The 20,331-nt window shown below is 44.2% G+C and overlaps 1 protein-coding gene and 1 long non-coding RNA gene across 2 annotated transcripts in view; one reads left to right on the plus strand and one right to left on the minus strand.

The window, feature by feature from the left end:
* LOC138649157 (uncharacterized) overlaps positions 1–20,331 on the minus strand; it is a 197,375-nt gene that overhangs the window by 132,481 nt on the left and 44,563 nt on the right. The window lies entirely within an intron of this gene.
* The window catches only part of LOC138649155 (mucin-2-like), a 134,053-nt gene that overhangs the window by 98,861 nt on the left and 14,861 nt on the right, over positions 1–20,331 (plus strand). The window contains exons 37-43 of the mRNA XM_069739322.1: positions 8,262–8,466; positions 8,561–8,736; positions 8,888–8,957; positions 12,338–12,450; positions 13,598–13,629; positions 15,673–15,850; positions 17,861–17,965. Of these exons, the coding sequence (XP_069595423.1) occupies positions 8,262–8,466; positions 8,561–8,736; positions 8,888–8,957; positions 12,338–12,450; positions 13,598–13,629; positions 15,673–15,850; positions 17,861–17,965 (879 nt within the window). The remainder of the gene's footprint in view (positions 1–8,261; positions 8,467–8,560; positions 8,737–8,887; positions 8,958–12,337; positions 12,451–13,597; positions 13,630–15,672; positions 15,851–17,860; positions 17,966–20,331) is intronic.

A 20,331-nucleotide genomic window follows, 5' to 3' on the forward strand; every position in this document is an offset into this window, starting at 1 on the left:
CGCGTACACAGGGTTTGAACGCCCACATAGCTAGACTAATCTCGTTAGAGATGATGCCCTACCGGTTAGTTGAAAGCGAAGCTTTCAAAGACCTGATGGACTACGCTGTACCACGCTACGAGCTACCCAGTCGACACTTTTTTTCCAGAAAAGCCATCCCAGCCCTCCACCAGCATGTTAAAGAGCGCATCGTCCATGCACTCAGGCAATCTGTGAGCACAAAGGTGCACCTGACAACAGATGCATGGACCAGTAGGCATGGCCAGGGACGTTACGTGTCCATCACGGCACACTGGGTAAATGTGGTGGATTCAGGGTCCACAGGGGACAGCAAGTTTGGGACAGTTCTGCCTAGCCCACGGTCTAGTAAACAGTTGTCTGTAGCCGTTCGCACCCCCTCCTCCTCCTCCTCCTCGTCCTCCTGCAGAAGCAAGAGCTCGTCCACAGACCGCAGTCGCACAAACACTCCATCCGCACCTGCCACTGTTGCACACCAGGTCTCCCATTATGGGGCAGCTACTGGCATACGTCAGCAGGCTGTATTGGCTATGAAGTGTTTGGGCGACAATAGACACACCGCGGAAGTTCTGTCCGAGTTCTTGCAGCAAGAAACGCAGTCGTGGCTGGGCACTGTAGATCTTGAGGCAGGCAAGGTAGTGAGTGATAACGGAAGGAATTTCATGGCTGCCATCTCCCTTTCCCAACTGAAACACATTCCTTGCCTGGCTCACACCTTAAACCTGGTGGTGCAGTGCTTCCTGAAAAGTTATCCGGGGTTATCCGACCTGCTCCTCAAAGTGCGTGGACTTTGCGCACATATCCGCCGTTCGCCTGTACACTCCAGCCGTATGCAGACCTATCAGCGTTCTTTGAACCTTCCCCAGCATCGCCTAATCATAGACGTTGCAACAAGGTGGAACTCAACACTGCACATGCTTCAGAGACTGTGCGAACAGAGGCGGGCTGTTATGTTTTTGTGGGAGGATACACATACACGGGCAGGCAGTAGGATGGCAGACATGGAGTTGTCAGGTGTGCAGTGGTCGAAGATTCAAGACATGTGTCAAGTCCTTCAGTGTTTTGAGGAATGCACACGGCTGGTTAGTGCAGACAACGCCATAATAAGCATGAGCATCCCCCTAATGCGTCTGCTGATGCAAAGTTTGACGCACATAAAGGATCAGGCGTCTGCACCAGAGGAAGAGGAAAGCCTTGATGACAGTCAGCGATTGTCTGGTCAGGGCAGTGTACATGACGAGGTACCGGGCGAAGAGGAGGTGGAGGATGAGGAGGATGATGGGGATGAGTATATTTTTAATGAGGAAGCTTTCCCGGGGGCACGGGAAATTGGTGGCGTGGCAAGGCCGGGTTCTGGTTTTTTGAGGGACACAAGTGACGTAGATTTGCCTGCAACTGCCCCTCAACCAAGCACAACCGCAGATTTGACAACGGGAACTTTGGCCCACATGGCGGATTATGCCTTGCGTATCCTCAAAAGGGACACACGCATTACAAAAATGATGAACGATGACGATTACTGGTTGGCCTGCCTCCTTGATCCTCGCTATAAAGGCAAATTGCAAAATATTATGCCACATGAGAACTTGGAACTAATATTAGCAACAAAACAATCAACTCTTGTTGACCGTTTGCTTCTGGCATTCCCTGCACACAGCGCCCGTGATCGTTCTCACACGAGCTCCAGGGGCCAGCAGACCAGAGGTGTTAGAGGGGCAGAAATCAGAAGTGGCGTTGGACAGAGGGGTTTTCTGACCAGGTTGTGGAGTGATTTTTCTATGACCGCAGACAGGACAGGTACTGCAGCATCAATTCAAAGTGACAGGAGACAACATTTGTCCAGTATGGTTACAAACTATTTTTCATCCCTTATCGACGTTCTCCCTCAACCGTCATTCCCATTTGATTACTGGGCATCCAAATTAGACACCTGGCCAGAATTGGCAGAATATGCATTGCAGGAGCTTGCTTGCCCGGCAGCTAGTGTCCTATCAGAAAGAGTATTCAGTGCTGCAGGTTCAATACTAACAGAAAAAAGGACTCGTCTGGCTACCCAAAATGTAGATGATCTAACCTTCATTAAAATGAACCACAACTGGATTTCAAAATCTTTTGCCCCACCCTGCCCGGCTGACACCTAGCTTTCCTATGAAAAGGTCTTGCCTGTGGACTATTCTGAATGACTTTTCCAATCTCGTAATTTTCTTCACCTGATTGTCCAGCATACGACATGTTTCCACCTCACGAAATGGCCAAACTCCCCACACGGGGCCGTGCTATCGCCACTTTGCGCTTGGACCCTTGAGAGTGCTGTTTGTCTGAAGAGGTGGGTGTGGCCGCTTTTGGTCGACGGCACTGCCACTGGGTCCCTCATAGTACAATAAAGTGTCTCTGGCGGTGGTGGTGCGCACCCAACGTCAGACACACCGTTGTAATATGAGGGGCCCTGTGCCTGTACCGCCGGCCACAAGACAGTTCCCCCCCCCAGCTCAAACAGTGCTCTACCACTAGCAAAATTATCTCTCACAGCTTCACCAATGTGTAGTCTAGCCGCTGACATCCTTCAATGCCTGGCACTGACAATACCATTGTTTTGACATTTTTGTTATGTTAGGCCTTCGAAGCCTGTCTGCGGTCCCTTCTTTCTACAACTACTACACTGACCAGGCCACTGCTGGCCGTGTTACCCTGGAACCAATTTAAAAGTGCCTACAGTCAGCCCAATTTTGTTATGTTAGGCCTTCGAAGACTGTCTGCCGTCACTCCTTCCACTAGACTTCCACTGACCATACACTGCTGCCCATGTACCCCTGGAACCAATTTAAAGTGCCTACAGCCAGCCCAATTTTGTTATGTTAGGCCTTCGAAGCCTGTCTGCGGTCACTCCTTCCACTAGACTTCCACTGACCAGACCACTGCTGCCCGTGTACCCCTGGAACCAATTTAAAAGTGCCTACAGCCATGTGTTATTATTTTAGGCCTTCGATGCCTGTCTGCGGTCACTCCTTCCACTAGGCCTCCACTGACCACACCACTGCTGCCCGTGTACCCCTGGAACCAATTTAAAATTGCCTACAGCCAGCCCAATTTTTTTATTTTAGGCCTTCGATGCCTGTCTGCGGTCCATTCTTTCAACTACTACTACACTGACCAGGTCACTGCTGCCCGTGTACCCCTGGAACCAATTTAAAATTGCCTACAGCCAGCCCAATTTTTTTATTTTAGGCCTTCGATGCCTGTCTGCGGTCCATTCTTTCAACTACTACTACACTGACCAGGTCACTGCTGCCCGTGTACCCCTGGAACCAATTTAAAATTGCCTACAGCCAGCCCAATTTTTTTATTTTAGGCCTTCGATGCCTGTCTGCGGTCCATTCTTTCAACTACTACTACACTGACCAGGTCACTGCTGCCCGTGTACCCCTGGAACCAATTTAAAATTGCCTACAGCCAGCCCAATTTTTTTATTTTAGGCCTTCGATGCCTGTCTGCGGTCCATTCTTTCAACTACTACTACACTGACCAGGTCACTGCTGCCCGTGTACCCCTGGAACCAATTTAAAATTGCCTACAGCCATGTGTTATTATTTTAGGCCTTCGATGCCTGTCTGCGGTCACTCCTTCCACTAGGCCTCCACTGACCACACCACTGCTGTCCGTGTACCCCTGGAACCAATTTAAAATTGCCTACAGCCATGTGTTATTATTTTAGGCCTTCGATGCCTGTCTGCGGTCACTCCTTCCACTAGACTTCCACTGACCAGACCACTGCTGCCCGTGTACCCCTGGAACCAATTTAAAAGTGCCTACAGCCAGCCCAAGTTTGTTATGTTAGGCCTTCGATGCCTGTCTGCGGTCCATTCTTTCAACTACTACTACACTGACCAGGTCACTGCTGCCCATGTACCCCTGGAACCAATTTAAAATTGCCTACAGCCAGCCCAATTTTTTTATTTTAGGCCTTCGATGCCTGTCTGCGGTCCATTCTTTCAACTACTACTACACTGACCAGGTCACTGCTGCCCGTGTACCCCTGGAACCAATTTAAAATTGCCTACAGCCATGTGTTATTATTTTAGGCCTTCGATGCCTGTCTGCGGTCACTCCTTCCACTAGGCCTCCACTGACCACACCACTGCTGCCCGTGTACCCCTGGAACCAATTTAAAATTGCCTACAGCCAGCCCAATTTTTTTATTTTAGGCCTTCGATGCCTGTCTGCGGTCCATTCTTTCAACTACTACTACACTGACCAGGTCACTGCTGCCCGTGTACCCCTGGAACCAATTTAAAATTGCCTACAGCCAGCCCAATTTTTTTATTTTAGGCCTTCGATGCCTGTCTGCGGTCCATTCTTTCAACTACTACTACACTGACCAGGTCACTGCTGCCCGTGTACCCCTGGAACCAATTTAAAAGTGCCTACAGCCAGCCCAAGTTTGTTATGTTAGGCCTTCGATGCCTGTCTGCGGTCCATTCTTTCAACTACTACTACACTGACCAGGTCACTGCTGCCCGTGTACCCCTGGAACCAATTTAAAATTGCCTACAGCCAGCCCAATTTTTTTATTTTAGGCCTTCGATGCCTGTCTGCGGTCCATTCTTTCAACTACTACTACACTGACCAGGTCACTGCTGCCCGTGTACCCCTGGAACCAATTTAAAATTGCCTACAGCCAGCCCAATTTTTTTATTTTAGGCCTTCGATGCCTGTCTGCGGTCCATTCTTTCAACTACTACTACACTGACCAGGTCACTGCTGCCCGTGTACCCCTGGAACCAATTTAAAATTGCCTACAGCCATGTGTTATTATTTTAGGCCTTCGATGCCTGTCTGCGGTCACTCCTTCCACTAGGCCTCCACTGACCACACCACTGCTGTCCGTGTACCCCTGGAACCAATTTAAAATTGCCTACAGCCATGTGTTATTATTTTAGGCCTTCGATGCCTGTCTGCGGTCACTCCTTCCACTAGGCCTCCACTGACCACACCACTGCTGTCCGTGTACCCCTGGAACCAATTTAAAATTGCCTACAGCCATGTGTTATTATTTTAGGCCTTCGATGCCTGTCTGCGGTCACTCCTTCCACTAGACTTCCACTGACCAGACCACTGCTGCCCGTGTACCCCTGGAACCAATTTAAAAGTGCCTACAGCCAGCCCAAGTTTGTTATGTTAGGCCTTCGATGCCTGTCTGCGGTCACTCCTTCCACTAGGCCTCCACTGACCACACCACTGCTGCCCGTGTACCCCTGGAACCAATTTAAAATTGCCTACAGCCAGCCCAATTTTTTTATTTTAGGCCTTCGATGCCTGTCTGCGGTCCATTCTTTCAACTACTACTACACTGACCAGGTCACTGCTGCCCGTGTACCCCTGGAACCAATTTAAAATTGCCTACAGCCAGCCCAATTTTTTTATTTTAGGCCTTCGATGCCTGTCTGCGGTCCATTCTTTCAACTACTACTACACTGACCAGGTCACTGCTGCCCGTGTACCCCTGGAACCAATTTAAAATTGCCTACAGCCATGTGTTATTATTTTAGGCCTTCGATGCCTGTCTGCGGTCACTCCTTCCACTAGGCCTCCACTGACCACACCACTGCTGTCCGTGTACCCCTGGAACCAATTTAAAATTGCCTACAGCCATGTGTTATTATTTTAGGCCTTCGATGCCTGTCTGCGGTCACTCCTTCCACTAGGCCTCCACTGACCACACCACTGCTGTCCGTGTACCCCTGGAACCAATTTAAAATTGCCTACAGCCATGTGTTATTATTTTAGGCCTTCGATGCCTGTCTGCGGTCCATTCTTTCAACTACTACTACACTGACCAGGGCACTGCTGGCCGTGTACCCCTGGAACCAACATCAGAAAATATAAAAATAAGTATTTTGCTTATAAAAAAGAAAATACTGGTGAGATATCAAATGCAGACATTTTAACATTAAAAACAAACACACAACTCTAATCTGGTACAGTACTAAAAATGGCCACCAGCTACAATTACTTTCTCCTGCAAGTAGTTAACTGAAAGTTTTTTTAAATTGAAAACACACATATGGCATCCACCGAGTGTTGTCCTGTCGCGTCTTCTTTATATTATTGCCGAGAAGATGCAAAATAATGAAAATAATAAAATCATTAATTACCAAAATAATAGAGAAAGTCAACACCACATTGCAAATAAACATTCATTCCAAATAAAGAAGCAGGGCGCGTCCGAGGGTGAGTATATACCTAATAAGAATATAATCACCCTCGGACGCGCAATGCTTATTTCCAACAGCCTTCCTTCCTAAGAATCAGCCCTTCCGTCGTGTAGAGAGACGTTGTGTTACACTCCAAGGTGTTCCCCAGGTTGCCTTTCCTGAGCTTCGATCTTCCGGCTCTCGTTTAGTAGTTCTTGGAAACTACTCTGCATTAGGCCTTCAAATTGGGTATGGGGTGTAGAGAGATGGTGTGTTCCACTCCAAGGTGTTCCCCAGGTTGCCTTTCCTGAGCTTCGATCTTCCGGCTCTCGTTTAGTAGTTGTTGGAAACTACGCTGCATTAGGCCTTCAAATTGGGTATGGGGTGTAGCGAGAGGGTGTGTTACACTCCAAGGTGTTCCCCAGGTTGCCTTTCCTGAGCTTCGATCTTCCGGCTCTCGTTTAGTAGTTCTTGGAAACTACACTGCATTAGGCCTTCAAATTGGGTATGGGGTGTAGAGAGAGGGTGTGTTACACTCTAAGGTGTTCCCCAGGTTTCCTTGCCATTGCTTCGGTCTTCCGACTCTCGTTTAGTAGTTGTAGAAAAGTACACTGCATTAGGCCATACAAAATGGGTATGGGGTGGAGAGAGATGGTGTGTTACACTCCAAGGTGTTCCCCAGGTTGCCTTTCCTGAGCTTCTATCTTCAGGCTCTCATTAAATTGTGGTTAAATGGAACAACTGCATTTGGCGTACTAGTTGGTTTGGGGCCTACTATCGGTGTCTGCCACTCCTTGCTGTTCTCCTCCACTGAACAAAGCTGTGCCGCCTGTTTACTACGGTTGCCAATTTTGAACTGCATTTCGACTACTTACTGATTTGGCCCTACTCTCTGTGTCAGCCTCTCATTCCAGTTGTCCTCCACTGCAATGCCCCCTGGTTATTCCTGTGTTACCAATTTTGAACTGCATTTAGCCCACTTTCTTCTTTGGGCCTATATCTGTGTTTCCACTTCATCGTGCCCATTGCCCAGCCAGTGATAGATGAGTCTGCTGGTACATTGACCCATAACGCAACATTCCCCGTGCACGCTACACAACAACATTGTGACCCTGCTGAAAGTCAGGTTGCTCTTCCCGCATACCATACCACCTTACACGGGGACAAAGAGGAAGGTGCAGATGAAAGTGCAGGTTCCTTCATCAGGTGGGGGGAGGAATACTAGTTGGCGACGTCACTGGCACAGGGCCTCTCATAGTACGCAAAAGTGTTGCTGCCGGTGGGAGGCGCCCCCGCCGTGCAAACACACCGCTGTACTTTGAGGGGCCCTGTGCCAGTGCCAATGCCAACGAGTGGGCCCCCCCTGCTTGCTCAGGTTCACAGCACTTGCAAAGTTGAAATACTTACCTCTCCCTGCTCCACTGCCGTGACGTGGTCCAGATTTCCTGGGCCCACTAATTACTTGAACCAGCCCTACCCCCCACAACTTTAGCCAAATGACCCCCAATTTCAAATGCCTTCCAATTATTATAAGGTAAATTACGCTTGACAAGCTTCATTAAGAAGAATGGATGGTTTTGACATTAAAATGGCCACTCTAGGTGTTTTCCTGGCCCCCACTCACTGCCGACTATGCTGCCCCATTGACTTGCATTGGGTTTCGTGTTTCGGTCGATCCCGACTTTACGTCATAATCGGCCGATTTCACTCGACCCGACTTTGGACATAGTCGGGTTTCGCAAAACCCGGCTCGACTCTAAAAAGGTCAAGGTCGCTCAACTCTAGTTGTCAGGCATCATAAACTTGGTGTAATCACAGGACAAACTCTAGGTATTTTTAAAAGACCCCTAGGAATTTGTGAACTCTTGTGTTGTGGAAAGTTGTCCAAGGCTGTGGTCGGAATGAAAGTTACATTTTGTGAACCGTGATCTAATCCTTATTATGTTCATGTAGCCAGATATACTTTATATAGTGACCAATATGCAGCTAATAGTTCTAAATTATGTTTTGTAAATCTCTGCAATGAAAATTGGCTCAATTTTTACAATCTAGGCACATGCACTAACAACCGGACTGACGACTGCAGGACACAGAGTGGCAACATTATACCAAGGTGTGAAATTATGGCTGGTTCTTGGATCATAGAAGATTTAAGAAAACCCGAATGTGGCCAGATTAATACAACAGCGCCCCCCAAAGTAACTACTCAATCCCTTACTTGCCCACCATCACACCTTTGCAACCTCATTATAGGACAGTAAGCATTTATCTTGCATATAATCATGTTGTCCCTGTTGTAGCCCATGATCTAGAATATTAATTTGTGTCTTTTTTGTATTCTGTACATAAAGAACATTCCAGAAGTGCCACAAGATTGTGCCACCAAATCATTATTACGAGGCCTGTGTATACGATAGCTGCCATGCTTCAGGAGCCGAGATTGAATGTTCCAGTTTACAGCATTATGCCCAACTCTGTGGAGAGAAAGGAATTTGCATTGATTGGAGAAGTCAAGTCCCGGAATGTTGTAAGTTCTCAAGCTGAGCAAGAAACCCCAGAACTGGACCAAAGTAGAAAGTTTTCTTGAGCTATATGCTATTAAATATTTAATAATTTAATTTATTATTATTATCCAAATATGAAAGTCTATTAAATTTCTGCTATTCCCTCTCTTTTAGCGCTGCCATGCCTTTCTCCCAAGGTGTATAATGCTTGTGGTTCTGCCATACAAAGAACATGTGAAACCACGTAAGAGATATAGAAATAAGACAAGTGTTCAGTGCTCTGTTTTTGATTCTTTGTGAAGAGTGATTTCCTCTATATATAAAGGGATAAATTGATAAACCTTAAAGTTCATGCATTATTATTAAATGCAATTTTGTCACTAAATTCATATTATCTGATAGAACCATGCAGCCTAGGCAGAGACACAGTTGTGCTCAAAAGTTTACCTACCCTGGTGGAATTTTTACTTTCTTGGCCTTTTTTCAGAGACTATGAATGACAACACCAAAACTTTTTCTCCATTCATGGTTAGTGGTTGGGTGAAGCCATTTATTTTCAAACTACTGTGTTTACTCTTTTTAAATCATAATGACAACCCAAAACATCTAAATGACCCTGATCAAAAGTTCACATGCTCCATTTCTTAATACCGTGTATTTCCCCCTCTAAGATCAATGACAGCTTGAAGTCCTTTGTGGCAGTTGTGGATGAGGTTCTTTACTTTCTCAGATGGTAAAGCTGCCCACTCTTAGCAAAAAAAGCCTCCAGTTCCTGTAAATTCCTGGGCTGCCAAGCATGAACTGCATGCTTGAGATCTCCCCAGAGTGGTTCAATGGTATTGAGGTCAGGAGACTGAGATGGCCACTCCAGAACCTTCACTTTATTCTGCTATAGCCAATGAGAGGTCGACTTGGCCTTGTGTTTTGGATCGTTGTCATGTTGGAACGTCCAAGTACGTCCCATGAGCTGCTTCCAGGCTGATGAGTGCAAATTTACCTCCAGTATTTGCTGATAACGTTCTGCATCATTTTTCATGCTTTACAGTAGGAACGGTGTTCCTTTCATCATAGGCCTTGTTGTCCTCTCTCCAAATGTAGCATTTATGGCTGTGGCCAATTTTGGTCTCATTACTCCAAATGATCTTGTTCCAGAAGTTTTGAGGCTTGTCTCTGTGCTGTCTTGTATATTGTAGGAAAGATACTTTGTGGTATTTGCGCAGTAATGGTTTACTTCTGGTGACTGTAAGAAAAGTCCTTACTGAAAGTTGGAAGAGCCAGGAAAAATATGTAGACAATTGTCTTATCAAGCTGAAACTGAAGTTTATTCGGAGATTTCGCAGCAGAACAGTTTCATGGAAAGTCAGTGTGAAAAAGCTTGCAGGCACAAACAGGAGTTCAAACAGACAAAGTGATGCTGGTATATCTGGTGATGGCCGGGCCATAGCCAGGCCATGGTGTGGCCTGGTGACATAATGGCAATGTTCTGGCTCCAAACAACAGTAACAGGTGCTTTTTATACATGATACAGGCAAAGAAAACACATTGCAGCAAAAAGGTGTATACATGATATCATCATACAGTGGAGAAAAACATATATTTAAGGACAAAGCATAAAATGGTTAAATGTAATGACTTTGACACTTTTTACGCCAAACTCCATTAGAACTCGTAAATCTCCATGTTCCTCTTAGTTACTGTCATTGATCACTTAATACATTTATTTATTACCATATGTTACCCTTTTCCTATTATCTCATTGCCCTGCAGCTGATCCAATTAACCTATGTGTATGTCCACTATACCTGCTAATGGCCATGATCTCATCTTGTGTCTCCAATCTGTCTAGGACTTTCAGAAGTACATCTTATTAGTTTTTTAGAAACAAAGTCAGTTGGTTTATAACTTTGCACAAAATGGCTGCTACAGCCAACATCGCTGTTCAATATATTATGGCTGACCATTCTGTTACAGCGACTCAACCATGCAGCCCTTTTTTCTTCAAGTGCCTCCTTATTGTACATCTTGAAACAGCCACACCGCTAGTTTTCAGAGAGTCCTGAATTTCAGCTGATATTATTTGTGGGTTTTTCTTTGCATCCCGAACAATTTTCCTGGCAGTTGTGGATGACAATTTTGTTGGTCTACCTGACTGTGGTTTTGTTTTTATAGCGCCCCTGATTTTCCATTTGTTAATCACAGTTTGAATGCTGCTGACTGGTATTATCAATTTCTGGGATTTTTTTTTGTATCCCTTTCCTGTTTTATACAGTTCAACTACCTTTTCCCATAGATCCGTTGACAATTCTTTTGCTCTCCCCATGACTCACAATCCAGAAACATCATTGACTGGATGAAAGAAGGAAGAGTCTGTCTGGATTCCAGAAACTCACTCAGCTTTCATACACACACTGATTACAAGCAAACAGGTCACAGGAGAGGATGTTACCTTTAGTAGCCATTCAAACGCACTTGTGTTGACTTCTGTGCTTGTTATCAGGCCAAAATCACCAGGGTATGTGAACTTTTGATCAGGGCAATTTGGATGTTTTGGGTTGTCATTATAATTTGAAAAGAGAAAACACAGTAGATTGACAATAAATGGCTTCACCAAACTATTAATCATGAGTGGAGAAAAAGTTTTGGTGTTGTCATTCATATTCTCTGAAAAAAGGCCAAGAAAGCAAAAATTCTGCCGAGGTATGTAAACTTTTGAGCACAACTGTAGAGTTTGATGCAGAAGAGGCATGACACTGGTTCTGTGGCTGATGCCCAAAAAATGCACAACCATGCATTCAGACACCCATCATTGGTTCGGACATCTACTGGAGAATTACAAAAAGCTAAAAAGAGTCAAAATAAAAATTAACGTAGCAGCACGACAGCAGATGATTGTGGTCTCTGTAATCATCAGAACGACAATGTGCAACCTTTATCTTTGGGGTTCTCTAAAGGTTTGGGTTAATGAAACTTATCCCCAAACTGTGCCTGATCTGAAACAGCAAATCAAAATTCATGCCTGTAATATTGTTACATAAGGTGTTCCTGAAACTTTAAGGATTGTCTTCTTATATGGTGAAAAATGACAAAGTACTTGTAAATACAAGCAATTTTGGCTTCTACCTATTAAAAGTCCTCGCTTTTCTCCAGAACAGAAGGATTTTTAATTCTATAGTGCACTACTCATTGCCTAGGTTACCGGCCACCTATGCAATTTCAGATTGACTGTTTGACCTATTTCTTAAAGCCTGCAAGTGTCGTTCTGAGGCTGGTCAAATCGCTGGTCAAATCGCTGGATCCAGACAACCCAAGACGCGCCTCCAATGCTGCAGAGGAAGAGTTGTCTCTTCTTGCAGCATGGATGGGCACTCAGTTCAGAGGAACGTTACGATTGTGCTCCTTGTCCAACTTGTCAAGCTTCAGGAGCGCTCCTGAAGAAACAACAGGAGAATATGCCTTTAGGTTGGACACAACTATCTATAGCAGCTTCTTCTAATATTTATTAATCTGTACAAGCCACACAAGAAATACAGGGTTCCATTTCTCATGACCCACCCCATATATACACGCCAGTTCATAATGTATAGATATAAACTCATAAATATTTATATTTTCATTGTTTTTCAGCCAAATCGAGGATTTAATTGTGAAAGATGACGGACGCTTGGTTGAAGGATGTTTCTGCCCTCGGGGCACCATACGCTTCAGTCCAGCTGTGGACGTATGTGTAGACACTTGTGGTAAGAACTGATATATTGTAAATTTTGTTTTCTAAAATGATTAAAGAATGCAATGAAGATCGTAAAGAAAACAATTAGTCCTCATTCAGACGAAAGATTTTTTGCTCAGGAGAAAATATGACCAATTATTTTGATCAGACTTTGATAAGAGTTTGATCAGAGTGTGGTCGGAGTATCATCGGATTTTCTCATTCGTGGAAACATTTAAAAAAAAACATTCTCTATTCTGACAGATCTTGAAAATTGGACCGCACTCAGATGTCATCGGAGTACAGTCTGATATTTTTCACGGACTTATTGACTTGCATTGCTGATTTTGATCCAATCCTCAGATCAAAATCAGGCAAGTCTACGATATTTCCCGAGGACCACTCCGTCTGAAGAAAAAAATCAAGACGACTTGTAAATTGCCCCCCATAGACTATCACACATACAAGTGCTATCCGTGAAGAACTCGGATTGCACTTGCATGCAAAAATCGGACGACTGAACGAGGCCTAAATCTACAAACCAACAGCTAACACTGACATATTCTAATGTTGCAAAACAAGTGAGGTTCTAGTTTTATATTTCATTATTTTATAATTGTATTTATGGCTGTAATGATAATAGACCTACACGTTACTCGTCCTTTATACAGCAACTGTTAGAAAGGCAACTAATGCCTCTGATCACAAACTTGCAGTAAAATCATTATACTCTAAATTCATTAACACATGAGACTTACAGGTTGCAGAATGAAATTCTATATTTATATACATTATTACAAACAAGCTTATGAGGATCCAAAAATCCCTGGATCCAGCAAGACCTTGCTAAAACGATAGGTACTGACTTCTGGAATGGATCCAAAGTAAAAGATATTGAAACCTCATTATTTGTCCTATAATGGTATCTCCCGTGTATGATTTGGTCAAATAATCCCCCTCCTTCATCAGTGTGAGCAATGGGGCACGCTTTAATTGAACAGTATTGTTTGGTCTCATCACTAAATAATATGTGTTGCTCTATTCTACTACATATTATACTAAAAAGATAAAAATATATAATTTTTCAATTTCTTTGGTTAAACAATACAAAAATATTAATTACAAACCGGAAACATTACCTTATATTTCTTATATTTATAGTGTGCTTTCTCTTTTAGGATGCGTTAGTCCAGATGATGTACCACGCAAGGTTTGTCCATTTTCTCTATCATTTTATGATTTTTTACCACCGTAGTTATTGGGATTTTTCCGCTAAAAACACGCTAAAATCAGAGTTGTCCAGTATTTGATGTTTGTAATAACCACAAATAAATGAAGAAAATTCTAAGTGAGACCACTAAACAACATCTGATCGTCTACTTGTAGCCTGAATGTTTAAAGGGAATCTGTCAGCAGTATTTCACACTCCAAACTATTTGTATGTGCATGTAGCTCATTCAAAGACAAGTCCAGAAATACCTTTCTTTGACCATTTTGTTTCCCCATTACTGAGAAATCCGTGTTTGAATTGATATGCAAATTGCTAGGGTAGATATGAAACCTCTGTCACACCAGCTCTATTCCCCGCTCAGCACTGCCTCCTGATTGACTGACTGCTCATTTGACTGAAATCACAAAGGATAAAGGCCCTCAGTCAAGCAGAAGAAGGGAACACTGGGAGGTGAATAGAGCTGTAGTGTCCGGGAGGTGAATAGAGCTGGAGTGACAGAGTTTTCAGATCTACCATAGCAATTTACATATCAAGTCAAGTGCTGATTTCTCAGTAATGGTGGAACGGACAGGCCATGTAAAAGTATTGCTGGACTTGTCTTTGAAAAAGATACATGCACATATAATTTTTTTTGGGTGGGAGGGAGGTAAAATCCTGCTGACAGATTCCCTTTAAACAGGACATCCATCCTCATGTCTGCCCAGAATGATTGTTAATATATTCAATCTAGCAGCAGCACATAACCATTTTATACAGAATGTGCAGCTGAGGTCAAACAGTGTGCTGTTGAGAATGATAATTTTTAGACTTGCTTAAAAATCATCATACCTTAGGACTGATCACTCTGGGCTGGAAGCTGAAATCCCCGGCAGTCAGATGAAACATTTCTCCTGCAGTTACTAATGCAGAGGGAATAACATGGCATTCATTCATATTAATAAATGGTCTGATTACATTTTTAGTACAAGTGGGGTCCATGCTGTAGCTCGTAGAGGCGCAAGGCCCAAGCTGAGGACTCTCACCTTCATATACATTCCCCCTTATACTTGGCTGATCGAAAGCATGCTTACTACTACAATAGAGGACATTTTCCCTTAGGAGATGTAACTATATATTTTTTTAAATATTGTTGTACAAATATTACCCTGTTTCCCCGATAGTAAGACACCCCTGAAAGTAAGACGTAGTGGGGGTTTTAGCGGGGTCGGCTAATGTAAGACGTACCCCGAAAGTAAGACGTAGTAAATACCGTAGTGCTGAGTAGTGTCGGGGTCGGCCGAAACTCGATGGTTCCCAGGGTCTGAAAGAGAGGAAACTCTCCTTCAGGCCCTGCGATCCATATTTAAGTGTAAAATAAAGAATTAAAATAAAAAATATCGCTATACTTACCCTCTGACACGCCCTGGTACTAACCGGGAACCTTCCTTCCTTCGAATCAGCGCTCCCAGGACCTAGCGGTGACGTCGCGGCTTCTGATTGGTCGCGCGAGCGGTCACATGGGCGGTCGCACGACCAATCACAAGCCGCGACGTCACCGCAACTTCACCGCAAGGTCCTGGAAGCGCTGATTCGAAGGAAGGAAGGTTCCCAGTTAGTACCAGGGCGCGTCAGAGGGTAAGTATAGCGATATTTTTTATTTTAATTCTTTATTTTACACTTAAATATGGATCGCAGGGCCTGAAGGAGAGTTTCCTCTCCTTCAGATCCTGGGAACAATCCAGGGATACCTTCCGATACTTGTGTCCCATTGACTTGTATTGGTATCGGTATCGGCGATATCCAATATTTTTCGGGTATTGGCCGATACTATCCGATACCGATACTTTCAAGTATCGGACGGTATCGCTCAACACTAGTACGGTAGTAAACTGTACGTTGGAAAAAAACGCAGCGTTTTTTTCTCCAATGTAAGACATACCCCAAAAGTAAGACATAGTGGGACTTTTGAGTGGTAAAAGAATGTAAGACACTGTCTTACTTTCGGGGAAACACGGTAAATAATTTTAGTTTATTTCTTTCCAGTTTGGAGAAAAATTCCAACTCGGCTGCCAGGATTGCATCTGCCGTGAGGGAGGTAGTGGAATTACTTGTCAAAAACACATGTGTGAGAATATTCCTACAGTACATTGTAACTTCCAAGGGTTCTTCCCCGAAGTCCAGATCAGCCCCACTGACCCCTGCTGCCAAGAGACTGTGTGCAGTAAGTACAGTTGGTAATGATTTCTTAAAATTGAAGTGATATTCAGAGGTATAATTGAAGAGAACCTGTCGGGTCTTATAACACTATTTATCGGCAGATATGGTGTTAATCTGCAGGTTAATTCCTTTATGAAGGTGCCAGGTCACTATAGTGAAAGTGTGGCACCCAGGAGAAAATACACTTTATTTCTCCCAGGAGCCCCCAGCTTTCAGTCATGCAGGCATACCGGAGCGATTACAGTCATCGCTCACAGCAGTGAGAATTGCGGCAGTAAGCATGTTCCGGCACTGACTGAGAGCCGACTTTGTACTGATACAGTGCTGAACTGTGGTTATAGTACAGTCGCCATTCTCAGTGCTGTGATCAGTGACTATAATTGCTCTCCATGTAGAAAAGCCGCGGAGACACCATCACGTGTTTCTCAACGCGAGCAATAAATAGCCAGGTCTTTCACTGGGAAGGAACAACCACGGGAAGGGCAGCATCCAAAAGGAAAACCACCTATGCCAAAACATGGTATCCATCCACAGACAGCTGTTTCGGGGTATTTGCCCCTCATCAGTGTGGAGTAGGAAACTGGCTATTAGGAGCAGTGCCTAGTAAAAGGACTATAAACATAAGGATGAATGACCTCGGGGAGATCAAAACATCCAACACCGCGGAGACACTATCACGTGTTTCTCAACGCAGTGATCCAGAACACTGCCCCCATCTCTTATGGGAAATATGCAAATGCATATAGAAAAGCCGCGGAGACACCATCACATGTTTCTCAATGCAAGCAATAAATAGCCAGGTCTTTCACCGGGAAGGAACAACCACAGGAAGGGCAGCATCCAAAAGGAAAACCACCTATGCCAAAACATGGATGGATACCATGTTTTGGCATAGGTGGTTTTCCTTTTGGATGCTTCCCTTCCCATGATGATGTCTCCGCAGCTTTTCTACGTGCATTTGCATATTTCCCATAAGGGATGGGGGCAGTGTTCTGGATCACTGCATTGAGAAACACGTGTTGGTGTCTCTGCGGTGCTGGATGTTTTGATCTCCCCGAGGTCATTCATCCTTATGTTTATAATTGCTCTCCAGACACCACCTGCATGACGAAAAGCCGCCAGCTCCCAGGAGAAGTAAAGTTAATTGTCTTCAGGGTGCCACATTTTCAATACTGTGGTTGGACACCTTCATAACACTATTAACATGCAGATTAACCCTTTATCGTCAGTTTAATAGATCTGTTATTGGACCCAACAGATTCCCTTTAATAGCATATCCTATTGATTGATGAATGTGTGATTGGTGAGGTTGTGTGGGAAGAATTGGGGGAGAAAATGAAAAGCAATATGACTGCAGGATCAGACTACACAGGGTTTGTTTGTAGTCTGTGACTATGGAGATGTCTGGATGAAAACTATGTAAAAAACAGATATATTAGTCTATGCCTGATGAAGAGGCCTGAGTAGTCTCGAAAGCTTGCAATTTGTTACCATCTTTTCAGTTAGCCATTAAAAGGTATCAACCACTGAGGACTCTCAATTCCAAATATTATTATAAAAAACACAGCATTTTTTATCAAGTCGCTGTACAAAATTTCTTCATTTTTAATTTTAGAAGCACTGGGATACTAAAAACATTGACTGCAATTTTTCAGTCGTTAAGTCTTTTCTTCCCATAGTCCATGGCTTAGAGGGACTATTAGTGACCAACTTTGATCGTGAGAATGAAGTAGCTAAGGAGGGGTACAAATGCTTCATATTTCATGAGCTTCTGGTCGAATGGTAAATGTCACTTGAATGTGACTATGATGCCATACTGGAGACATCTCCTGGACACAAGCGGTGTTTGTGTCCAATGCAGTCAAAAGCTCTACTGAGCAGACCCTCTGCCAGAATTAGAAGAAATATATGCCTACATTATTGAAAAAAAAAACAGTTTTGCCCTCAGGAGTGTAATACTCATCAGCCATTACTATGGTGCGTGCCTCAAACCAATGTGTGTTTTCATTTGCAGAGTGTAATATAAGCAGATGTGAAACCACATCTCCCACCTGTGAACTCGGATATGAAGCTGTTGGTAGCATTCAAGATGGACATTGCTGTATTCAGTATCAATGTGGTGAGTCCAATATTAGGAAACCATGACTATCTACAAAATCAGTTCAATACTTATATCTTCTCTTACACTATACCTATCATTTAAACTTGTTTTTTTATACTTTGTGCCCCCTTAAATAAGCTGCAGTACGTTGTTGGATCAAGATCTCAGAAGAGCTCAGCATGCATGCCATGTGGTCAGTGTACAGGCTCAATAGAAAGTTTATGGGTCCGTACACCGCTTTATATGCACTTGCAAGAAGGAGCTGAACTTTGTAACTTGAAACGCTATTAGTCTGCAGATATTGGGTTAATCTACAGGTTAATAGCATTCTAAGGTCATGCAGTTGCAGTACTGTAAGCCCAGCTACTGGGAGGAAATTAACTTCATTTCTCCCTGCAGCCTCTGGTTTTCTGTCATATAGGTGCAGCTACATATTCAGTATATAGTGGCAGTTGTACGCACCCAGCAACACATTGACTGTCAGCAGTGCATCAGTGCTGAGCCGGTTGTCAGTCAGTGCAGGGTTTTTTTACAGCCACTGCCCACAATTTACTGAATGGTGATGGGAGCCGCATTGTGTGACTGAAAGCTAGATGCTACTGGGAGGAATAAAGTTGATATCCTCCAGGTAGCGTTTATTGTGATGGTTGCATGGCTTCAGATCATTATTTGCTTGCAGATTAACCCCATATTGGCAGGTTAATAACATTTGGGACATGACAGGTTCCCTTTAAAGGGAACCTATTATGAAGAAAACACAATGAACCTGCAGATATAGAGTTAACCTGCAGTTTAATAGCATTCTGAACTTGCCCAGCATCTGCACTTAGACCCTCGCTGCCGGGAGGAAATTAACTTTATTCCTAGTGGTAACTTTTGGGTTTCAGTCACAGGTCGGTGCCATCGTGGGTGCCGTAACCGCTCTGTGTGTTGAGAACGGTGGCCATAAACTGCAGCCCCCGCACTGACAGTGGGATCTAATTATGAGCTTGCTGTCAGTCAGTGTGAGGAGTGTGGTTTACAGCCACTGCTCTCCATATGCAGAGTGGTGACTGGAATTGTTCTGCCTCCGCCCAGTGACTGAAACATGAACGTTACCAGGTGGAATACATTTCAATTCCTCCCAGTAGCAGGGGTCAAGACGCAGGGCTCGAGGGAATTTCAGAATGCTGGCAATCTGCAGATTAACCCCAAATCTGACACATGACAGGTTCCCTTTAAGCAAACTTTTGGGGTCTCAAAACGCACTAATTAGTGACACCTGCTAAAAGGCTATTCCCTTCTTCGTAGATAGACTTTGTTGTTTCGTGCTTTTAAATATAAACAATTTTGTAGTTTACTTAAAGATTGTAGCCATTCTAGAGTTCTAGAGATATTACCACTTTTCATTTATTTACAGCTCGTTGCCTAGGAAACCAACCACCACTGCTATGTAACTTGAGCACTTTTCCCTAAAGTCGGTCAGATTTAAGAGGTATCAGTGAGCTCCTGCGATCCTGGCCAGCTTCAAAACAATCCTTACAAGCTCAGTAGAAGAGAGATGTGCACATGTTCTGCTGTCGAGCAGCGGTTGTCGGTCTCCAAGTCAACAAACTGTAAACAAATGAGAAGTGTTAATATGTTTTAGTAAAAATTAGAAAAAAGGAAAAATTACTAAATTGCTTGCATTTACAAGCAGTCTCTGATAATATTCAATTATGTATATTGGAATAACCCTTTATATACGTTAGGTCAGTCTCACACGTCCAGATAATTCCGGTACCGGAAAAATCGGTACCGGAAGTATCCGTGTCTGTGTGCTCCCGTGGTACATCAGTGTGGCACACGTGTGCCACCCGTGTGCCGACTGGGTACCACACGGAGCATGCAGGAGACAGCGCTAGAGATAAGCGCTGTCCCCTGCATCTGGTGCTGAAGCGGCCATTCATATCTTCTTTCCAGCAGCGTTCGCTGGAAAGAAGATATGAAAATCCTTTTTTTTTGTCCTCGTGTTTAAAATAAAGATCTCTGTCGCCAACCCCCTTCCACCCCCTGTGCGCCCCCCCCCGCTGTTACTAAAATACTCACCCAGCTCCCTCGCAGCATCCTGTCCTCGCCTATTTTAGTAACAGCGGGGGGGGGGGGCGAGGGGGGGCACACAGGGGGCCAAAAAAAAAAAGAAGGATTTTTCATATCTTCATTCCAACGAACGCTGCTGGAAAGATATGAATGTCCGCTTCAGCACCACGTGGGGGGGACAGCGCTTACAGTAGCGCTGTCTCCTGCACGGCACACAGACTGCACACAGACAGCATCCGTGTGCGGTACGTGTTTTACACGGATCCATTGCCTTTAATGGGTCCGTGTAATCTGTGCGCTCCCACGAACACTGACATGTCTCCGTG

Source organism: Ranitomeya imitator, chromosome 9 (assembly GCF_032444005.1).
Source record: "Ranitomeya imitator isolate aRanImi1 chromosome 9, aRanImi1.pri, whole genome shotgun sequence".
Classification (NCBI taxonomy): domain Eukaryota; kingdom Metazoa; phylum Chordata; class Amphibia; order Anura; family Dendrobatidae; genus Ranitomeya; species Ranitomeya imitator.